General features: G+C 36.7%; 2 protein-coding genes across 3 annotated transcripts; one reads left to right on the plus strand and one right to left on the minus strand.

The window, feature by feature from the left end:
* The first annotated feature begins 5,437 nt into the window (after window positions 1-5,437).
* On the plus strand, window positions 5,438-6,724 carry LOC149424432 (deubiquitinase OTUD6B). Its single transcript, XM_089631350.1, has one exon. The coding sequence runs from the start codon at window positions 5,491-5,493 to the stop codon at window positions 6,379-6,381; it is 891 nt and encodes a 296-aa protein (XP_089487476.1). The 5' UTR covers window positions 5,438-5,490; the 3' UTR covers window positions 6,382-6,724.
* Window positions 6,725-9,286: 2,562 nt separating this feature from the next.
* On the minus strand, window positions 9,287-18,829 carry LysRS (Lysyl-tRNA synthetase). 2 transcript variants are annotated; one of them, XM_089631352.1, is made up of 8 exons: window positions 18,673-18,829; window positions 15,361-15,739; window positions 15,022-15,273; window positions 14,546-14,938; window positions 13,353-13,535; window positions 12,324-12,484; window positions 10,742-10,982; window positions 9,287-9,473 (listed from the first exon to the last, which is right to left on the minus strand). In XM_089631352.1, exons 1-8 carry the CDS (start codon window positions 18,705-18,707, stop codon window positions 9,378-9,380), a joined length of 1,740 nt encoding a protein of 579 aa, XP_089487478.1. In that variant the 5' UTR covers window positions 18,708-18,829; the 3' UTR covers window positions 9,287-9,377. The 2 variants fall into 2 exon arrangements, with proteins under 2 accessions (XP_089487478.1, XP_089487477.1); XM_089631351.1 differs by lacking the exon at window positions 18,673-18,829 and adding an exon at window positions 18,380-18,629.
* Window positions 18,830-19,577: the final 748 nt, after the last annotated feature.

Consider the following 19,577-nt stretch of genomic DNA (forward strand, 5'->3'; position numbering starts at 1 on the left):
TGCGCCTTAAAATTCTTATTCAGACCAGCTACTTAGCTAGGAAGTAGTGTAGGTTGCAGGATCGTGTTTTGGCAGGCGCGAGTTAATTGCGCCTTAAAATTCGAGTTCAGACGAGCTGCTTAGCTAGGAAGTAGTGTAGGTTGCAGGATCGTGTTTTGGCAGGCGCGAGTCAATTGCGCCTTAAAATTCGAGTTCGGACCAGCTGCTTAGCTAGGAAGTAGTGTAGGTTGCAGGATCGTGTTTTGGCAGGCGCGAGTCAATTGCGCCTTAAAATTCGAGTTCTGGTTTGCTGCTTAGCTAGGAAGTAGTGTAGGTTGCAGGATCGTGTTTTGGCAGGCGCGAGTCAATTGCGCCTTAAAATTCGAGTTCAGACCAGCTGCTTAGCTAGGAAGTAGTGTAGGTTGCAGGATCGTGTTTTGGCAGGCGCGAGTCAATTGCGCCTTAAAATTCGAGTTCAGACCAGCTGCTTAGCTAGGAAGTAGCGTAGGTTGCAGGATCGTGTTTTGGCAGGCGCGAGTCAATTGCGCCTTAAAATTCGAGTTCTGGTTTGCTGCTTAGCTAAGAAGTAGTGTATATTTCAGGATCATGTTTTGGTATGCGCGAGTCAATTGCGCCTTAAAATTCGAGTTCAGACCAGCTGCTTAGCTAAGAAGTAGTGTAGGTTGCAGGATCGTGTTTTGGCAGGCGCGAGTCAATTGCGCCTTTAAATTCGAGTTCTGGTTTGCTGCTTAGCTAAGAAGTAGTGTATATTTCAGGATCGTGTTTTGGTATGCGCGAGTCAATTGCGCCTTAAAATTCGAGTTCAAACCAGCTGCTTGGCTAGGAAGTAGTGTAGGTTGCAGGATCGTGTTTTGGCAGGCGCGAGTCAATTGCGCCTTTAAATTCGAGTTCAGACCAGCTGCTTAGCTAGGAAGTAGTGTAGGTTGCAGGATCGTGTTTTGGCAGGCGCGAGTCAATTGCGCCTTTAAATTCGAGTTCTGGTTTGCTGCTTAGCTAAGAAGTAGTGTATATTTCAGGATCGTGTTTTGGTATGCGCGAGTCAATTGCGCCTTAAAATTCGAGTTCAAACCAGCTGCTTGGCTAGGAAGTAGTGTAGGTTGCAGGATCGTGTTTTGGCAGGCGCGAGTCAATTGCGCCTTTAAATTCGAGTTCAGACCAGCTGCTTAGCTAGGAAGTAGTGTAGGTTGCAGGATCGTGTTTTGGCAGGCGCGAGTCAATTGCGCCTTAAAATTCGAGTTCTGGTTTGCTGCTTAGCTAAGAAGTAGTTAATATTGCAGGATCGTGTTTTGGTATGCGCGAGTCAATTGCGCCTTAAAATTCGAGTTCAGACCATCTGCTTAGCTAGGAAGTAGTGTAGGTTGCAGGATCGTGTTTTGGCAGGCGCGAGTCAATTGCGCCTTAAAATTCGAGTTCTGGTTTGCTGCTTAGCTAAGAAGTAGTTAATATTGCAGGATCGTGTTTTGGTATGCGCGAGTCAATTGCGCCTTAAAATTCGAGTTCAGACCAGCTTAGCTAGGAAGTAGTGTAGGTTGCAGGATCGTGTTTTGGCAGGCGCGAGTCAATTGCGCCTTAAAATTCGATTTCTGGTTTGCTGCTTAGCTAAGAAGTAGTTAATATTGCAGGATCGTGTTTTGGTATGCGCGAGTCAATTGCGCCTTAAAATTCGAGTTCAGACCAGCTGCTTAGCTAGGAAGTAGCGTAGGTTGCAGGATCGTGTTTTGACAGGCGCGAGTCAATTGCGCCTTAAAATTCGAGTTCAGACCAGCTGCTTAGCTAGGAAGTAGCGTAGGTTGCAGGATCGTGTTTTGACAGGCGCGAGTCAATTGCGCCTTAAAATTCGAGTTCAGACCAGCTGCTTAGCTAGGAAGTAGCGTAGGTTGCAGGATCGTGTTTTGACAGGCGCGAGTCAATTGCGCCTTAAAATTCGAGTTCAGACCAGCTGCTTAGCTAGGAAGTAGTGTAGGTTGCAGGATCGTGTTTTGGTAGGCGCGAGTCAATTGCGCCTTAAAATTCGAGTTCTGGTTTACTGCTTAGCTAAGAAGTAGTGTATGTTGGCGTCCGTCCATCTCTTGTCTTTCAAGCAGTCACTCGCTTATGCGCGTGTGGTATAGTTGTGTTACTAACGTCAATATGGGCCGCCCGAATGTAGAATTATCTGAACGAGTAAAAAAGTTCAAAGAGGATGGCTTGTATTTAAGCGATACTCACATCGTAACGTGCAAATACTGCAACGTGCGTTTGGAAGGAGAGATGTTAGATACTTTAAAGAAGCATACGACTTCTGTTACTCATTTAAGAAAGAAATCTGATCCTGATCCTCAACCAGGGTCTTCTGGAATAAAAAGGCAATCCACAATAGTTGGTGCTTTTGAAGTGCAAAAGCGTGCCAAAACGGAAAAAGAGGAATTTGTGCTTGGCACTGTAAAAATGTGTTTGAAAGCAAACATTCCGTTGAATAAACTAGATCATCCAGCTGTTCGCAGTTACATGGAAAAATATGTGCCTGGCTAGGGTAACCTGCCTTCTGGAGATAATTTGAGACGTAAGTATGTACCACAGTGCGGTGTTTCGGAAAAAGATGAAGTGAGACAAAAACTAAAGGATCAGCCTGTAGTTGTGGTGGCTGACGAAACTTCTGACAAACAAGGCAGATGTGTCTTTGCAGTTTTACTTAAAGCTGGGTCCAGACATGTTCTTTTCTCCGTACCGTACCTCCGTTTCGTATCAGCGTCGCGATCAAGAACGCTAGTTTGGACGCCCGTTCGGTACGGTACGGTGGTACGGCGTCTCGATACGGATAGAGTCGCGATACATCGCGAGTCGGTTTTTCGACCCGTTCAAAGGCGATACGGTACGGGTCTGCGCCAGTCTGGACGTGTTCGCGGCGTGCGACATCTTTCTCTGTTTTTGAACAATTCTAACTCCCACCAACGTCGCCTTTTTTGTTTTTTTTTCGTTATATTATTGTGAATAACAATGAAGGACGCGCAAGCAATCGTCAAATTCTCAAACACTTCCGCAGTCGACGACATGGTGGGAGGAAATGAACACGCGATGATCGCAGCGACGTTACGGAGATACGGGCTCTTGATCGCGACGTGGATACGAAACGGAGGTACGGTACGGACAAAAGATGATGCGTCCAGAGTTTTTGGATAGCGACGCTGGTACGAAACGGAGGTACGGTACGGACAAAAGAACATGTCTGGACCCAGCTGAAAACTGTCTCTTCAGAACCACAGCAGTCTTGTTTCTTAGCAAGTGTAAATTTTTTAGACACTGCCAATGCTTCCACTTGTTCTCAAGCAATAATTGATACTTTGAAAGAATACGAAATTCAATACTCTCAAGTACATGGTTTAGTGTCTGACTCTGCAAGGTACATGGGTGCATGTTTCAACTTGCTAAAAATACTACTGGGTGACCATGCACTGCACTTTCAATGCTGGGCGCACAAAGTGAATCTTGTGGGTGACATTTTTTATAAAAGAATTTAAGGAACTGAACTCTATTGTGGCCAAGACAAAGTCAGCCTTTTTGCATTCTAGAAAAATGAAAAGTTCCTATTTAAACTTTCTACGACAGCATGCTCCACAATTAACTCCAAAACTACGCCTGTTGTAACCAGGTGGAATTCTTGGTTTAAATCTGTGATTCATTTGAATGAGTAGGTGCAGCAAATTATCGATTTTCTTAATGAATACGAAGACGACAATTCTAGCACTATTTAACTCAATGAATGTTTTGAAAATGACATTCTAACCAGTAAAATTCAAGTTCAACTTACATTCGTATCAGAATTCTGTCCGAAAATTACTAAACTAATTGACAATTTAGAAGGTTCAAACTATTCGTTTGCACACATTTTGTGGAGTAAATTAGAAGTTTTGAAGTCCTCTCTTCAGCGTCAATGTGAAGGCTCTTTTGGCGAAAAAACAATGAATATTTTATCAACCGAAAATTCTATCGATCACAGCATGACGTTGAAGACAGCAGCTCAAAAGATAAATTGTTGGTACACATGGGGGGCCGAATCCAACAAATGAGTGCTACAAGCACATTGTTGGTACACATGGGAGGCCGAATCCAACAAATGAGTGCTACAAGCACATTGTTGGTACACATGGGGGGCCGAATCCAACAAATGAGTGCTACAAGCACATTGTTGGTACACATGGGGGGCCGAATCCAACAAATGAGTGCTACAAGCACATTGTTGGTACACATGGGGGGCCGAATCCAACAAATGAGTGCTACAAGCACATTGTTGGTACACATGGGAGGCCGAATCCAACAAATGAGTGCTACAAGCACATTGTTGGTACACATGGGGGGCCGAATCCAACAAATGAGTGCTACAAGCACATTGTTGGTACACATGGGGGGCCGAATCCAACAAATGAGTGCTACAAGCACATTGTTGGTACACATGGGGGGCCGAATCCAACAAATGAGTGCTACAAGCACATTGCATTGGCAGATTATTTTGTCCATCGGAAGCAGCAAATGTGCCCTCTTCTTCTGTCAATTCCATAGTGGAAAGCTTCGCAAAAATTCCGTTTTTTCAAAAGTGTACCACAAGAAGAACTAATTGACGGGTACTCTCATTTTCACAGACAATTACATCGATTGGTCGGCCAAGAAGCTCCTGCGGATGTAATGCAAGTTTTAGTTATCTTGCTACCCTGGATTTGCAAAAGTAGCTATTCAATTGCCCTGTCAATAGTGTTGATGCCGAGAGGTACTTTAGTATCTAAAACATTGTCGTAACTGATCGCAGGCAAACAATGAAAGATGAAAATGTAGAAATTACAACAATGCTAGCCTTTAATTGAGTTTTTAACACTGTATTTTTTTTGCGAAATAAATGCGAAATTTTCTATTTTGAGTTTTTTTAAATGCGAAATCACGATTTTTTATTTGCGAAATTTACGCACCCCTAGTGATGACCAATAAAATCCTATTGTCTCTGACGAACAGGTCTGCCAATTAGTGGGGAATTCCAAAAATTGGGGAGAATTTCCAATATTTTTTTTATAATTGGGTTTTTGGCGAGAAGAACTTTTTGTGGGAAAATGCGGGGATTCTTGACATTTCTTTATTATTCAGCTATATCGGAAAATACTATTTACAATAGTTGTGAAACTATATTTCATTTTCATTCGCCGCAAATTTTCAAAAAAGTCAATTTTTGAAGCCTCAACGAAAAAAGAAAATCTAAAAAGACCAAATAAAAAAAAATCTATTTCAGTAGAATTTTGTTCAGTTTGGAGGTAAAGGAACATGTGGGGAATTTGAACGTCTATTGTTGGTATTTTATATATCATTTATATTAGTCTATTGTTGGTATTTTATATAATCATTTATAATGATATGAATGATATGTATTGGCAACCCTGCTGCCACCTGCTGCTGACAACACTTTAAAATAAAGTAAGGTTAAAGATCTGTCAGAATTAGAAGTTGGAAAGTTGAAATTTTCAATTTGCAATGTCGGACTGTGAAGAAATTGAATTGACTATCGAGCAAAGGCACCGGAAAGAGAAAAAGGATCTTCAAGCGAAAATCCAAGGCTTAAAAAAAATTGCTGGAAAGAGTGACAAAAAAAAGAAGAAAGAGATTCTAGATGACGTTTTGAGGCTAGAAACAGAATTGGAATGTAGACATTTAGAAGAATTAAGTATAAAAAATAAGAATCAACCATCCCAGGAAGATGAAAATAACGTAATAGTTCAAGACGAAGTCGATTGTTCTGGTCCACGGATATCAAAAGCTCAAAAACGCAGAGATAAGAAGGCGGCGGAAGAAAAGGCCAATAAGAAAATTATTATGGAACAGGAAGTTGAAAACATCAATGGTCCTAGGAATGTCGAAACACAGATAATCAAAAAGATTCTTGCAGCGCGAGGATTAACCTTACATATAATTCCATCAAATGGTAACTGTCTGTATGGCGCTATATCTCATCAGTTATTAGTGACCGGTAGACAGCCAGTTTCAGTGGACAGTTTAAGGAAATGGACTGCTGATCACATAAGAGAAAAGAAAGAAGACTTCATACTGTTTCTTTCGAACACGGAAACTGGCGATATGTTGACGGACGAGCAGTTTGAAGAATATTGTAACAATGTCGCCAACACAACCACATGGGGTGGTCAGGTAGAGCTGCAGGCTTTATCCAACATTCTCAAGTGTGGAATTCACGTTATACAATCCACTTTACCTTCAGTCATCACCCAGGGAGATGAATTTAAAGGCTACCCATTAATAATAACTTATCACCGACACATGTACAGACTAGGTGAACATTATAATTCAACCAAAATACTTGTTGACAACGGCGTTAGTGAAATTGGTGAAGTCAGTGACGATCTAATCTGATATAGTTTTAAATTTAGTTTCGCTAGCATCAGTATCTCTAATCTATCAATGTTCTACGATAAATAATTTATAGTTTAGATAAAAACATGTGTCAGATTTATGTAGCTTTTTCTTGTTTAAACTGCTTTATTACCAAATTGTTATTTTAATAATATTAAACTATTATTAGTGTATAATTGCATCGAAGCCTATGCGCAATCGACAGACAGGGTATCACCCAATGTGAGTCCATTTCCATAGCAACAATTTTGAGTTTTATTTTAGAAAAATGTGAGGTATCTACAGAAAATAGGGGACACGGTTAATATGCACTTTTAATAGAAAAACACCATCTACCAGTTAGATAACAATGAGAAGTACCTATTTCAGTTTCCGTAAAATGGAAAGCAATGCATTTTAATAGCTATTTTGGATAATTTCACATTTTTCTTCATGCAATGATGTTTAGACATAAAAATATTAAAATAGTTATTTAAACTGTTTTTTTTTTAATAACCCTAACTAAGAACCTGTTAAACAAGAGAAGAGAAAACTAACCCTAACATTGATAACATTCGATGTCAAGCGATGACAAAAGGGAAAAATCTATTTTAATTTGAACGAAATAACTATACTTTCCATATCCAGAAACCAAAATACCTACTTCTCATTACTATCGAACTGATACAAAGTTTTTTTTTTCTATTCAAAATGCACATTAACCGAGTCCCTATTTTCTGTACATTTACCGGATGTAATTTTATTTAATTACATTTTCGGTAATCTTTTAGGATCGCTGTGTACAACATTCAGTAACATATTTTTTTTAAATTACATTGATTCAACTTAATTGTTATAAAAGCCAACTACATAATAATTTACATCTGGGTTGTTACCATTAAAGTTCCTTTATTTTGTTAGACATTTTATTGTCCAGATATTCTAAAATATTTTCAAATAAGGGGCAAAAATGATATATTTATGTGTATAAATGTGAAGGTAATGAAATCTCGCCCATGTGAGGAACAATATCATTAATAGTTATTTTATAAATACTAAAGTAAAATGTAAATTAATTAAAGCTGTATCCAAAACATTGTTGGTTGACTCTGGACATAATATTCCCTATATCTTTTAGTGCTCTAAGGCTAACAGGGTTCAAGCAAAAAGCAAGACGAAGATCTTTTGGCACCTTTTGAGAAACTGCGAATAAATCACAAAACTATTATAATTCAAATTCAATGTCCATCACAGACATCCAAGTTGGTTGTCCTCATGTGATATCTGAGTATCATTTCATCGACCTGGAGACAAACCATACTTTTGGCACCAGGAAGATTCGAAATGCTTTGAATAAACTATGACATCTGTCGTACATTGACCGCCGAAGAGCGTATATTGAAATAACCAAAATCCTGTGCGGAAAAGTAAAGCAAAGTTTTGCAGCGCAAAACATTGTGGGACTTGCAGATGAGAATGCAGAATCTGAATGTTCCTTTTTAAAAGAACCACCTGGCGTAGCAACTCGTGAGGTGGATAAACACATTTGTAAAAAGGTCTAACTTAATAGTGTAGAGATTTATAGTAATGTTTTTTATGCAGCTGTCAAATTGGGCGCCATTCTAAAAAGGACTAGTAATTCGTAAGAAAATTTTTATTTTGGAGGACTGAATAGTGATATTATAATGCGAGTTGCCTGAATACTGTCAGATTCATTTATTGACAAATCACTGAAAAGGAGATGGTGACGACGGTTCCATGATAACTCCTTAAAATGACAATTCATCACACCTATAAAGTTATGAAAACATTTAACCTAGTTTTTGTTTCATCACTTTTCATAACTTTATAGCACTTTTATAGGTGTGTTGAATTGTCATTTTGATGAGTTATCCGGTCACCGGTGACGACACTCCCGCACAACTTATTATTTATTATATTTTTTGGTTTATTTCCCTTTTACTGATTGGTAGTTCCATCGATTTGAATGTCTATGATGGCCATAAATAAAACAATTCTTTTACATAAAATATTTAAAAAAAAAACTGATTGACTATGCTGTATTATTATACTTGGGCCATGTTGAAATCTGGACTTGTTTTTGGTGCCATCAAAATGTTTTGTAACTACATATTTATTTTATAAGGAATATGATTATGAATAAATTTATTAACCTCTCAGACAAAGACTTTTATTTATTGTGTGTTCTTTTGAGAACTGTCAAAACGTGAAAATTTTTGTGTTATTTACGAGTTTTGCTAAAAGCTTCATAACTCACGTTTTGGGAAACGTAGCCTCATTCTAAAAAATGTTTTGGAAAGATTATGAAATTCACTATCGTATTGTGCTGTTATACGTAAATATTTGCATTTCTAAATATACATTTTATGAAAACTTCAAAAATATGTAAAAATCGCTGACCATTATTTCAAAGCCGTGAAAAATGTACTTTTTTCTGAGTATCATAAAGAAATAACACTTTATATATTGAAGAAATATAATTAAAAACTATTAGTCACCTCAAAATATTAACCGTCCAAACTAAAATATTTTTAATAAATTATTTAGAAACGCAATAAATTATGAACGAACAAGATGACAGATCCAATCGGCTTAGATAATGCACCTCTACGTTCCATAGATATTCTTGAATACAGACGCGTAGCGTTATTCATTATCGATACTCTGTTTTTTAAATCATGGCAATCCGTATACTAGTGATGGAAATAAACCGATTTTTGTAAAATCTCGCGCGTTTACGTGAAAAGACATTCTAATGTCTTGACCGCTATTATCATATTTACGTCTTTTGACGTTCTAATGTTCTGAGTGGTTAAAATTCTTTTATATAAATATTTTTTTATTACCTACGTAAGCAGATATATTTGAAACTTTTTTCATACAACCTAAAAAATAAAACACAATGTTAAGCGAAGTCAAACTTTATTGACAAATAAATATTTAAAAAAAATCAGTTGCGAATAATAATAGTAAACAAAGCATAGTAATGAATACGATTAAGTTGATTCTGCAACAGAATTTGCTTCCGTAGGTTGTTCAGTATTATGCCTGTTGGGGTCATCAGGCTTCATTGCCGGGAACAACAATACTTCCTGGGGGAAAAAATAAATTAAATCAGTAACACATTTTTTTAACCTGTTGAAAGACGAGAGCAGAAAATGCTCAGAACACACTCGATTGCCGGACGAAAATACGCAAATATTGGAATAAAAACTACAATTTATTTTAACACATTCTTTGCGGGAAACGAGAAAACTCGTCATACGCCTTTTTACAGTAAGACGCGGGAGACGAGTTTACTCGTTTTGTTGTGCAAAGTGGTAAGGAGTGGGAAACTTGTAAACAAGGGGTTTTAAATGGGTTTTTCTATTGTCGGCGGTACTCGATATATCTACCTGTCAATACAATGAGTTTAAAACACAACAAAAAAATAAAATCGTTGACGCGTATGTTCCGCTCACAAACTACGCAGTGAAACGCGGTACATGTGCAAGTTTTGCAATGTGCCCCTGCATAAAGGAAAGTGTTTCGAACGCTATCACACATTGAAGTACTATTAGGTTATAGTTTTTTTTTTATATGTATTGAAAATTTCTAAATAATTTTGTATGAATAAATTTCGATATGTTATTTCGATTGTGAAATACTGTTTTTTCTATGATTCCCAAGAAAGTAGAAAGTTTTTGTTAATAAAAAAAGGAATTACACATACATTGCTAAGTAAATAAATAGAGACATCTTTTTAAAGTAAAACACTGAAAGTTTCATCGAAAAATATCAAATAGATTATAAGATATGAATATTTTGCGGAAAGTCTAATTTTGGCGATAAAATTTAAAAAAACACCCGCGCTTCGCCCCCAATTTGGCGGTAATGCCCGACCATATAGTGTTAGTTGAGTGAGAAGTTTGACAAACTGTCAACAGATTCCAATAAAAAATTTTACGATGGTAATATTATGTACTTCATATAAAACAAAAAATGATTTATTGGCAATAAATACAATTAATAGTAATTATATGCATTACAAAGTTTTACTTGACGCTATTTGGTGCTTTATAATTCAGTACAATACATAAATCAAATGGCAGCGCTATAGTACTGCTGCGAAATCACATGATTATCAGCCGGCAGCAGATATCAAAATTTCAACAACTTATATCTTCGGTATTTTCCAAAAATTCTGAAAGATCTGTTCTCAGCATGCTCTAATTAATATGATAAATTGTAAATAACATGAAATTTCACTGTAGGAGACAACCTCACAGGGATACAATATTCCTTATTTCAGGAATATTCCCCTAAAATATATTCCAAGGAATTTACCCATCACTTTGAAGTTGGGGATGTAATTTGATACCTTGATGTTGTTGGTGTCGGTGAGGAACATGGTGAGCCGATCGATGCCCATGCCCCAGCCGCCCGTGGGGGGCAGGCCGTACTCCAGCGCAGTGCAAAAGGTCTCGTCCACTCCCTGGGCTTCATCGTCTCCGGCCGCTTTGTCCTTGGCCTGCTGGTCGAACCTCTCCCTCTGCACAGCCGGGTCGTTTAACTCCGTGTAGGCGTTGCACACTTCTTTCTTCATTACAAACAACTCAAATCTAAAAAAAATAAAGTATTCAATAGTTAGTTTTTACATTGGCATAAAATATATACTTATATAGATATAACACAATCAACATAAATCATAGGCATACACACCCTCAAAGGCACACAGCATACTCACACACTCATAGGCATATTTATACAATTGCATGCATACAATGAATGGATACAATATCAATATAAAAAATCTTGAAAAATAATTTATTTTTTTTGAGTTAAATGTTGCAAGTTGATTTGCTTTTTACATCCATTAGAATCTTATCAAATATATAAGGTAGAAGGTAAGCGAATGTTCGTTGACGTATTTATTAGTAATTTTTGGAATGGACATATCTTCATTTTGACTAAATCTTGTGAGTTCGAAGAATACTTTACATATAACAACCTAATACAGCATTTTAACAGCCAAATCGTTGTTAAAACTTGGAAAATCTACTTTTCATTAGAACAATGTTTCATAAATTATTACATAACTAGCGCAGATCCTACAATTATAATATTGGGTGAAAAATCACGAGATATTATAATTGTAGGATTTGTGAAGCTGAAAGCGTTTATAAAAAAGATTTGCCTCAGGAGGAAAATTTTCCTGTCTAATGTTAATAAACTTGAAAAACCTATGTACATGAACGGCCCGCTGAAGTATGTTGGCTGGACCCTAGTTCAGTGAAACCACGCGCATTGTCTTAAGCTACGTCTCCAGCGACATTATTACCACAAAATTGAACCAAATATTTGCGCAAAAATGAAACATTGGCGCAGGGTGACAATAATTTTGTTTTATGTGACCGATGGAAAACAAAAAATGTTTACCCAATGTTTTTATTTTTGTCCGATGTTTTGAAAACATTTGGTCACTGGAGACCAGACAGTGACCCATCTTCAAGCATTTTGAATAGAGAATTATCAATTTATAAAATAATTTATGTACCTACATTATCGCTTGTCTGATATGATAAGTAGATCCAAAAGGTATTTCTAATTTTGAAGTTGAATAATGCTAAGCATTACGCAGGAATATTTCCCATTACTTACCCATGCATTAACAACCGAAATTAAACACAATTAATACTAAACATAAAATGGATATCAATCAGAGACCATTACCAGAGTACTTTACCATAGAGTAAAGAAGAAAACTAGAAATGCCTTCCAAACAAATTTGAATTTTTTTACTTTTTGTTTTTTATTGGAAATTTAAGCCTCGATTGGGCAAACGTTTGGATCATAAAATAGGCTCACAAGGCATTTCTTGTGTTATTTTTATTCTATGATGTTTACTGACATATTTCAAGAAATCTTGAAACAATCTATAATGAAATTTTTTTAATTTTCACCTTTCTGTCAGGCCTGGATCATTCCGGTGATACTTGGCGAGGGGGCTCATGATTTGCGGATGATCACAAATGAAGGTTGGGTTGATGCACGTCTCTTCCAAGAACTGTCCCACCAGTTTGTCCAGTAACCGTGCGGTCGTTCTGGGTGCTGGACACTCCACCTAACAAAATGGAAAGATTTGGTAAGATAAAATATTTGGAACTATTATATAAAACTTGAATTAGCTACATCATCTGTGCTACAATCCTTGGAGAGTCCTGTCAACCTCTAGAAAGCAGTTTTCATGTCCACACCATCTAGTCACCTAAGCTTAGGCCTCCCAGCACTCCTTCCTCCTGTAGGTGCATTATAGACAGCTTATTTCTTAGTCAGTCATCTTCCATCCTTGCTATGTGTACTGCCCAATGGAGCTGACTCATTATACCAGAGTCTCACTCTCGAGTGAGTTCCCCGTCTCCATCCCCTCTCCTAAAGGTAATCCTTCAGCCTTACAACATACCCCTATTGGGAATGCCATAGTCTTACTGGCTCCAGATGGTTGTTACTTAAAAACCTCACATAAAAATCTCCTTTACTGTAGAGCGAGTCGCACCAATCGGCAAATCGTTCAACAGCCGACCTGTTGAACTCAAGAACTAATCGTAGAAGCGACCCGTTCTCATGTGACAAATGCCAACAGTGTACATATGTAGGGCGCGCGTTTGGCGTGTTAACCGAATATGCACCGGTGCCTAAGGGATCAATGACGCTAGTTCCTCGGAGCAACTTCCATTGTAATCCCGATAGAACAAGGACAGCATACCTGTGCATGACAGCATTACAGGACGCCTATGTTCTAAAGATTGCAATCAGTTTGTTAAGCTAGCGGAATCTATCAAATGGACCACCAGTTTCTGCACAGAGTCGAGGATGGGTGCCAAATTAAAAAGTGGGGCGCATTTGCGATTTGTACAGGGTCAGCAAATAAAAATAATAAAATATAACAAGGGAGAAACAAGTAATAGTTATTTAAGTAATTATTAACTTGCCTGATGTTTCACACACAGGGCACTAAGGAATTCATTGGCTTCCTTGGTTCCCAATGATTGAGAATCGGGGAATTTGGTTTTTAGAATTTCTTCCAAGGCAGAGATCATATAAATTTTTCTGAATGGTGGAGTGAAGTCTATCTCAAGTTCAGCACCCTCCGGTCCATCGGGATGGTATTTTATCTGGAAAACAAAATATTTAATCATTCATATTAAGTTTATGTTTGAACACAAGTATTAAATGTTAATTGAGAACCTGTGGATGACTAAATAAATAAAGACATTCCGAAAGTTGCAGATGGTGAAAAGTGATAAGCAGGAAAATATTGTGTGCAGCGATAGAACCAATAGTTTTTCCTAAACATAAAATGCTAATTTTATATTATAGCACAATGAAAGGTTGCAATACATAATACGGCTGTTCCGTCACGCCGATTTGCTTTTGACAGGCCGTGTGCTGACCAATAGTACGGTCAGATTTTGAACTGTACAGTTTTAAATCACACACGTCAACTAGAATCACGGAGGGCCGTGAGCCGAACAATCGCATCAAAACTTTCGTCTTGTCAAAACCAATGTGTTTACTATCGCCGGTTATTTATCCGAATAATCCCTTAAACATATTTTATCGCAACTATCGCAATCCATTTCAACATAACGAGTGCTACCGTACAACGATCACCGTTCCAGTGCTGACAGATGATTCTCGAGATGCAGATTTCATTCGCCACCCGGTAAGTTGACTGTGAATTAACCTTATGAATTGTGTTATCGCATTCGCCTGTCATAAGCCATAGACTTTATCCATGCTTTATCTGTGTGGAATAGCCTTTCAAGATACGGCTATCCCAACCCTTGTTCGTTCCTCGAACAACGGTCCTTACTAATAAATATATTTAAAACATTTCACAACTGATAAACAACCATTAATGTGTGATAAATGGTTTTTTATCAGTTGTGTAAAATTTAAAACACATTTATTAGTAGGGGGGGTGTATTACCATTGTAGAAGGGGAGGAGTTGGAAATATTCCACCCAAGACATGGTATGATCCATGTGAATTAAATTCTTGAGGCAGGTTCTACCAAAAGTCAGATTAATAGATAAATATGTGTGAACGTGGATGAATCACATAGGGCGTAACTTTGTTTATGTTATCCAAATTTACTAAATGAGATAGAAATTATATTCACCTTGTAACTACCGTGGATTGATTTAACCATTCCGGAGATCATGGATTCAGTGAGCGTAATGATATCATGGTAATCAGCATAAGCCATATAAAATTCACAAGTGGTGAATTCAGGATTATGTGTGAGATCGATTCCTTCATTACGGAACTGTCTGCCAATCTCATAAACTCTGTCCAAGCCTCCAACGACAAGCATCTTGTGGTAAAGTTCGGGGGCTATTCTCATGAACAGGTCCATGTTTAAGTCATTGTGATGCGTCACAAAAGGTTTAGCCGTTGCTCCGCCAGCAATCAGGTTCATCATTGGAGTTTCCACTTCCAAGAAACCAAGCTCGTCCAAAAACCGTCTCACGTAAGCGATGATCTTTGTTCGTGTATAGAAGGTCTGTCTAACCTGTAGAAAAAAATCATACAATGAAAGTACGACTCACTAGTGATGAATTGGTCAATAATAAAAAAGTCCGTAACAAAATATACCTTGTCATTTAGAATCAGATCCAAATATCGTTGTCTGAATCTGGTCTCTTTGTCCTTCAGGCCAAAATGAAGATGGGGCAACATATGGAGGCACGGTGAAAGCAAAACCAGTTTGGTGGGCATAATCGAGAGTTCTCCTTTCTTTGTTTTGCCCGGATGTCCAATTACGCCGATAATGTCACCTCTGCGTAATTTACCAGTTTCATTCTCAAACTTTTCCACAGAGTCGTATAATTTAGCATTTGCCATTACCTGAAATACAGATCAGTTCTTCGTAAGAATATTGATAGATATAAAAAGGTTTGTTGAAGCTGAATTCATCACTTTGTTGTATCGAACCTGAATTTTAACTCCTTCTCCACGTAGATCATAGAATGCCAACTTGGCCCCGGACTCACGAATAGCGTGAACCCTTCCTGCTACTGACAAGGTTACATCTTCGAGCATTTCCCCTTCGGTAAGGTCGGAATACTTGGCTATGAATTCAGTAAGAGAAATGTCAACTTTGAATTTATGAGGATAAGGATGATCCTCTGGCTTGCCAGTAGCCTTCAGAGCTGCAACGGCAGCAGATCTTAGCTTAAAGAATTCATTTGGGCTAATTTCTTCTTCTTTAGGCTTACTTTCCTTGTCCAAAGTCTTGTTTTCAACAACTGTTGCGGCTTTCTCCAACTTTTCCTTGGCCTTCTGCTCGACTTTAAGTCGTCTTTTGAGTTCACTGAAAAGAATGAGAGAAATATTGTTAAGACACCGGTAATTTTATGATATCTCAGTTTGTCCCAATCAGACATCGTAGTTAAACTTTTGATAAGCCTTTTCAATCGGAACTGTAGGAAAGTAGATAGTATATATAATGAAACCTGAAATAAGCTTGCACTGTTAAAGCGAGATACTTTTATCCATTCATCAACCCCGCTTTTTAATAATCGATAGCACAAATTACAAACGCAATTAACGCGGAAAATGGCGAGTACCTTAGCTATCTGAATACGGAAAATACAAAATAATTTTATTAACTGTGTGTATTTTTAGATCCTATGATTTTTTTTAAGCCTTTGTTAATTTATTTAGCATTTATCTTTTCCTACATTAAGTTGTAGTAAAAAGGAGACAATATTATATTCATTTGCATCTCTTTCGATTTTAATTTTTGAGTCTTCTATTCAGGAAAAACATTCATATTTAATTTATCTAATTATTACAAAATTACTAATGTATATTTAAGAGAATTTACACTTTGGAAGTGGCATCATCAATTACAACATCCATCTCTTATAAATTATAAAATCTTTTGAGTGCGCATTTAAACATTTATTATTATAATGCCTTAAAAACACAAACGATTATGTTTTTGTAAAATATATTAAAAAGCCTGATAAGTTGATAAGGAACAATGTTGACCATTGTAAAGGTATGATAAGGTGCACAAAGAAAATATTGTGTACTAAGAATTCGGAAAGGATATAAATTAATACTAAATTACTCATTTCCTATTATAAGACTAAGGCACGGTTTATACACGAGTGTCGCGGGCACAAAATCTATGGAGGAGGCACCGTCTGTGTCACGTCTCCGCCACTTCTCACTTGTGTTAACCTCTGGAAAACCGTTTGTGCATTAGTGACAAAGAATTTTTTTCCTGCCAACAAACCGTTCACGCGCTGCTGGCATTAGAATTTCGCCCTAGCTTGAATTTTTTGATATGCGATTTAAACCTGTATGCCATAAGTGCATAATTTTTCCCTCAAAAAGGGTCTGGTGTTCCAAAGGTTAAACCATGCCTGGAGAAATTACCAACTGAATAAGGGCGTAGTTCAAAAAATATTTACAAATAATGTAGGTACCTATGCACTATGCAATTAGTTATTAATAGCTAAATCATTATTGGGTAAACGAACATAAAAATATTGCGATTAAGGCGATGCACTACGTCGTGTAATATTTTATATTGAGCCGCTATCAATAACAACCCTTACGTAGATGGCGATAAGGTTTAAATTCCCGCTTAACACCATCCGCCTGTTTTGATTTATGCAAGAAAAAAATATGGCCAAAAAGTACCTTTTATTTTATTTTGTTAATGTTCAGGCATAAATATTTAATTTTTTTTCGATCATTTTATAAATAACTTAATTTTTCACACTATACAATAAAATCATAACCGAAAATGGGTTCGTAAGTAGGAGATTTTGAACTTTAAATCAGTTTTCTTAGGCCTTATACATTATTTTTTTCTGGGCTTATAAAAAGATTTATCTAAAAAATACTCGATTATTTTAAAGGCCAAGATGTATTCTACTTGCAGTATTTAATTAAAGCATCTAAAACATTTCTAGGTGACCAAATTTTCAAACCAAAAACACATGATTTTGCATTACTACGTATGGCATCGCCTTAAACCCCATAATCAATATTATTTATAATGGTAAACCATGTTGGAAACCGCAGATTAAGAATTTAACGATTGCAAATGTTTCGCCATGTTTTGAAACAAACATTACCACTTGTGCAGTTATCAAATTTAAATTGCTTGTATTGTTAAGAATAAAACAAATATTAACAATTCAATTCTCAGAACAAACTTTGCCTAGTGAGACGGGAAACGGAAAACTAAAATAATAAACACCCGAGTTGCCAGCAATGACATCAATTAAGGCGAAGCTTATTGCTAAATCACTATTTTGACTAATCTTTATAACGAATTGTTGTATATTATGAATACCAAAAAATATGCTTTAGATAAATTGAAGGTTTTCCTATCGTTTCGTTGGAGTAGCATACCAATAAAAAAAAATTACTAAATAAAAAATATGAATGTAAACTACTAAAAAATTTTTTTTCAATAGAAATGTATGAATGCGTAAAGGAAACAACTTAAAAAAAAATACTGTATAATAGCTAAGATTATCTGTGACAGTTTCACTTGATTACCTTTTTTGCTTTCTTATAACAGTATTTACAAAATAAATAAAAACCAGTTTGTGCTAGAAATCGAACGTTTCTAGACTCCGTTTGTCAGGCGATTTGAACGCCTATTACCTACAATAAAAGGTATACCAAGAATAGACATATTTCTGGCTTGTAGCTTCCTCTTAAGAAGAATGTTAGAATTCATCAACTATTAAAGAGCTGATAGTTTTTTATTCACACTGTTTTGAGGAAAATTGGTAATCAAATATTTAATATGTGGCACTAGTTTGATGTGCATATGGTGCGCATTTTATCAAGGGTTCGCTCAATTTGTTGATAACTTCATCAAATTAAAAATAGGCATACGTAATAATGGAAGGGGTTGGGATTATTAGTTATGATATATTCTCTGATTGGGACTCTACAATTCATATAGGTTGCTCAATACCGATTACTTTTGACAGGCCCAGAGTTGCTGAAGGGATGCAGGCATATCCTTTGCAAACGAGACTTGTAGACGTTTGATGCAACCAAAGTTTTAAAACCTATTGCGAACATGTTGCCTTACACGTATTAGTAATATATAACTATTGATAACTACAAAGATTTACATCATCCGGAACTATGACAGCTTATAGGTTATCGATGTATTATTAGCACGTTTGTAATTAAACAAATTACTAAAGCCGAAAGCGAAGAACGTATAAATACTTAAGTATCAGCTTAGCTATTTTAACTCACTTTTTAGATAACTTTTCATTCACTTCATCAGCCATGGTGGCAAAATTTAAAAAATTAGCTAAGCGTGGCAACGTGATGCTCAAATATCAAATCGGAAAATTGAAAACTTTGCGAAAATTCTAAATTTTAGAAGACAACCAAGAACAAATCCAAATGTACGGAAAAATAATCTCCAATCAAAATGCATGTAAGGCTATTTTTGCTTGACTATATTTATCTGGTAAGTTTTTAGCTATTTTTTTAAACACGACTCAGTGCTAGTGATGGCAAAATCGAAACATTTTTATAATCAGAACATTGATGGTTTGAAACATGATAGTTAACTCTGCAGTTGTTGGCATAGGTAATGTAGATTTTATGGATAAAAATAATTTTGACATTTTTTAACCGTTTGAAATCTGCAGATTTAGTAGTTTGTTTGTTCCTCCTTTGGCCACTGCAAAATTAGGCGTTTCTGGCCGCTTGCAGCGAGAGATTTAAAAACTATCACGCAATCATCGTGTACTTACTACATTGCACCCACTCCGATTTTAAAATATAAAAATTATATTTTTAACATTAAATAACATTTTGAGTAGCTGAGTTGGCATGGTGTCTTGGTGTCTGGTTTCAGTCCAGGGGTAGTGAGTTCGGATCAAGACACAGGCAACGTTTTCAGCTAAATGTTTACTGGGATGATTGTAGGTTGTAGTAGATAATCAAATTTTATCAGGTTAATACGGTTGACAATATTTTAGACAGGCAGTGTTTGGCGACTACATCTGAATAGCCAGGTACTTTTTCACCTTCCTCTTCCCATATTTTTTCTCTCCCCACTACCTTCAGCCTTAAAACATACCCCAATTGGGGATGCCATAGTCTCACTGGCTCCAGGCGGTTGGGAGCAGTTGGGGCTTTTCAAATAA

The sequence above is a fragment of the Hesperophylax consimilis genome, chromosome 4 (genome assembly GCF_061612785.1).
Source record: "Hesperophylax consimilis isolate HC1 chromosome 4, BYU_Hcon_1.0, whole genome shotgun sequence".
Lineage (NCBI taxonomy): Eukaryota > Metazoa > Arthropoda > Insecta > Trichoptera > Limnephilidae > Hesperophylax > Hesperophylax consimilis.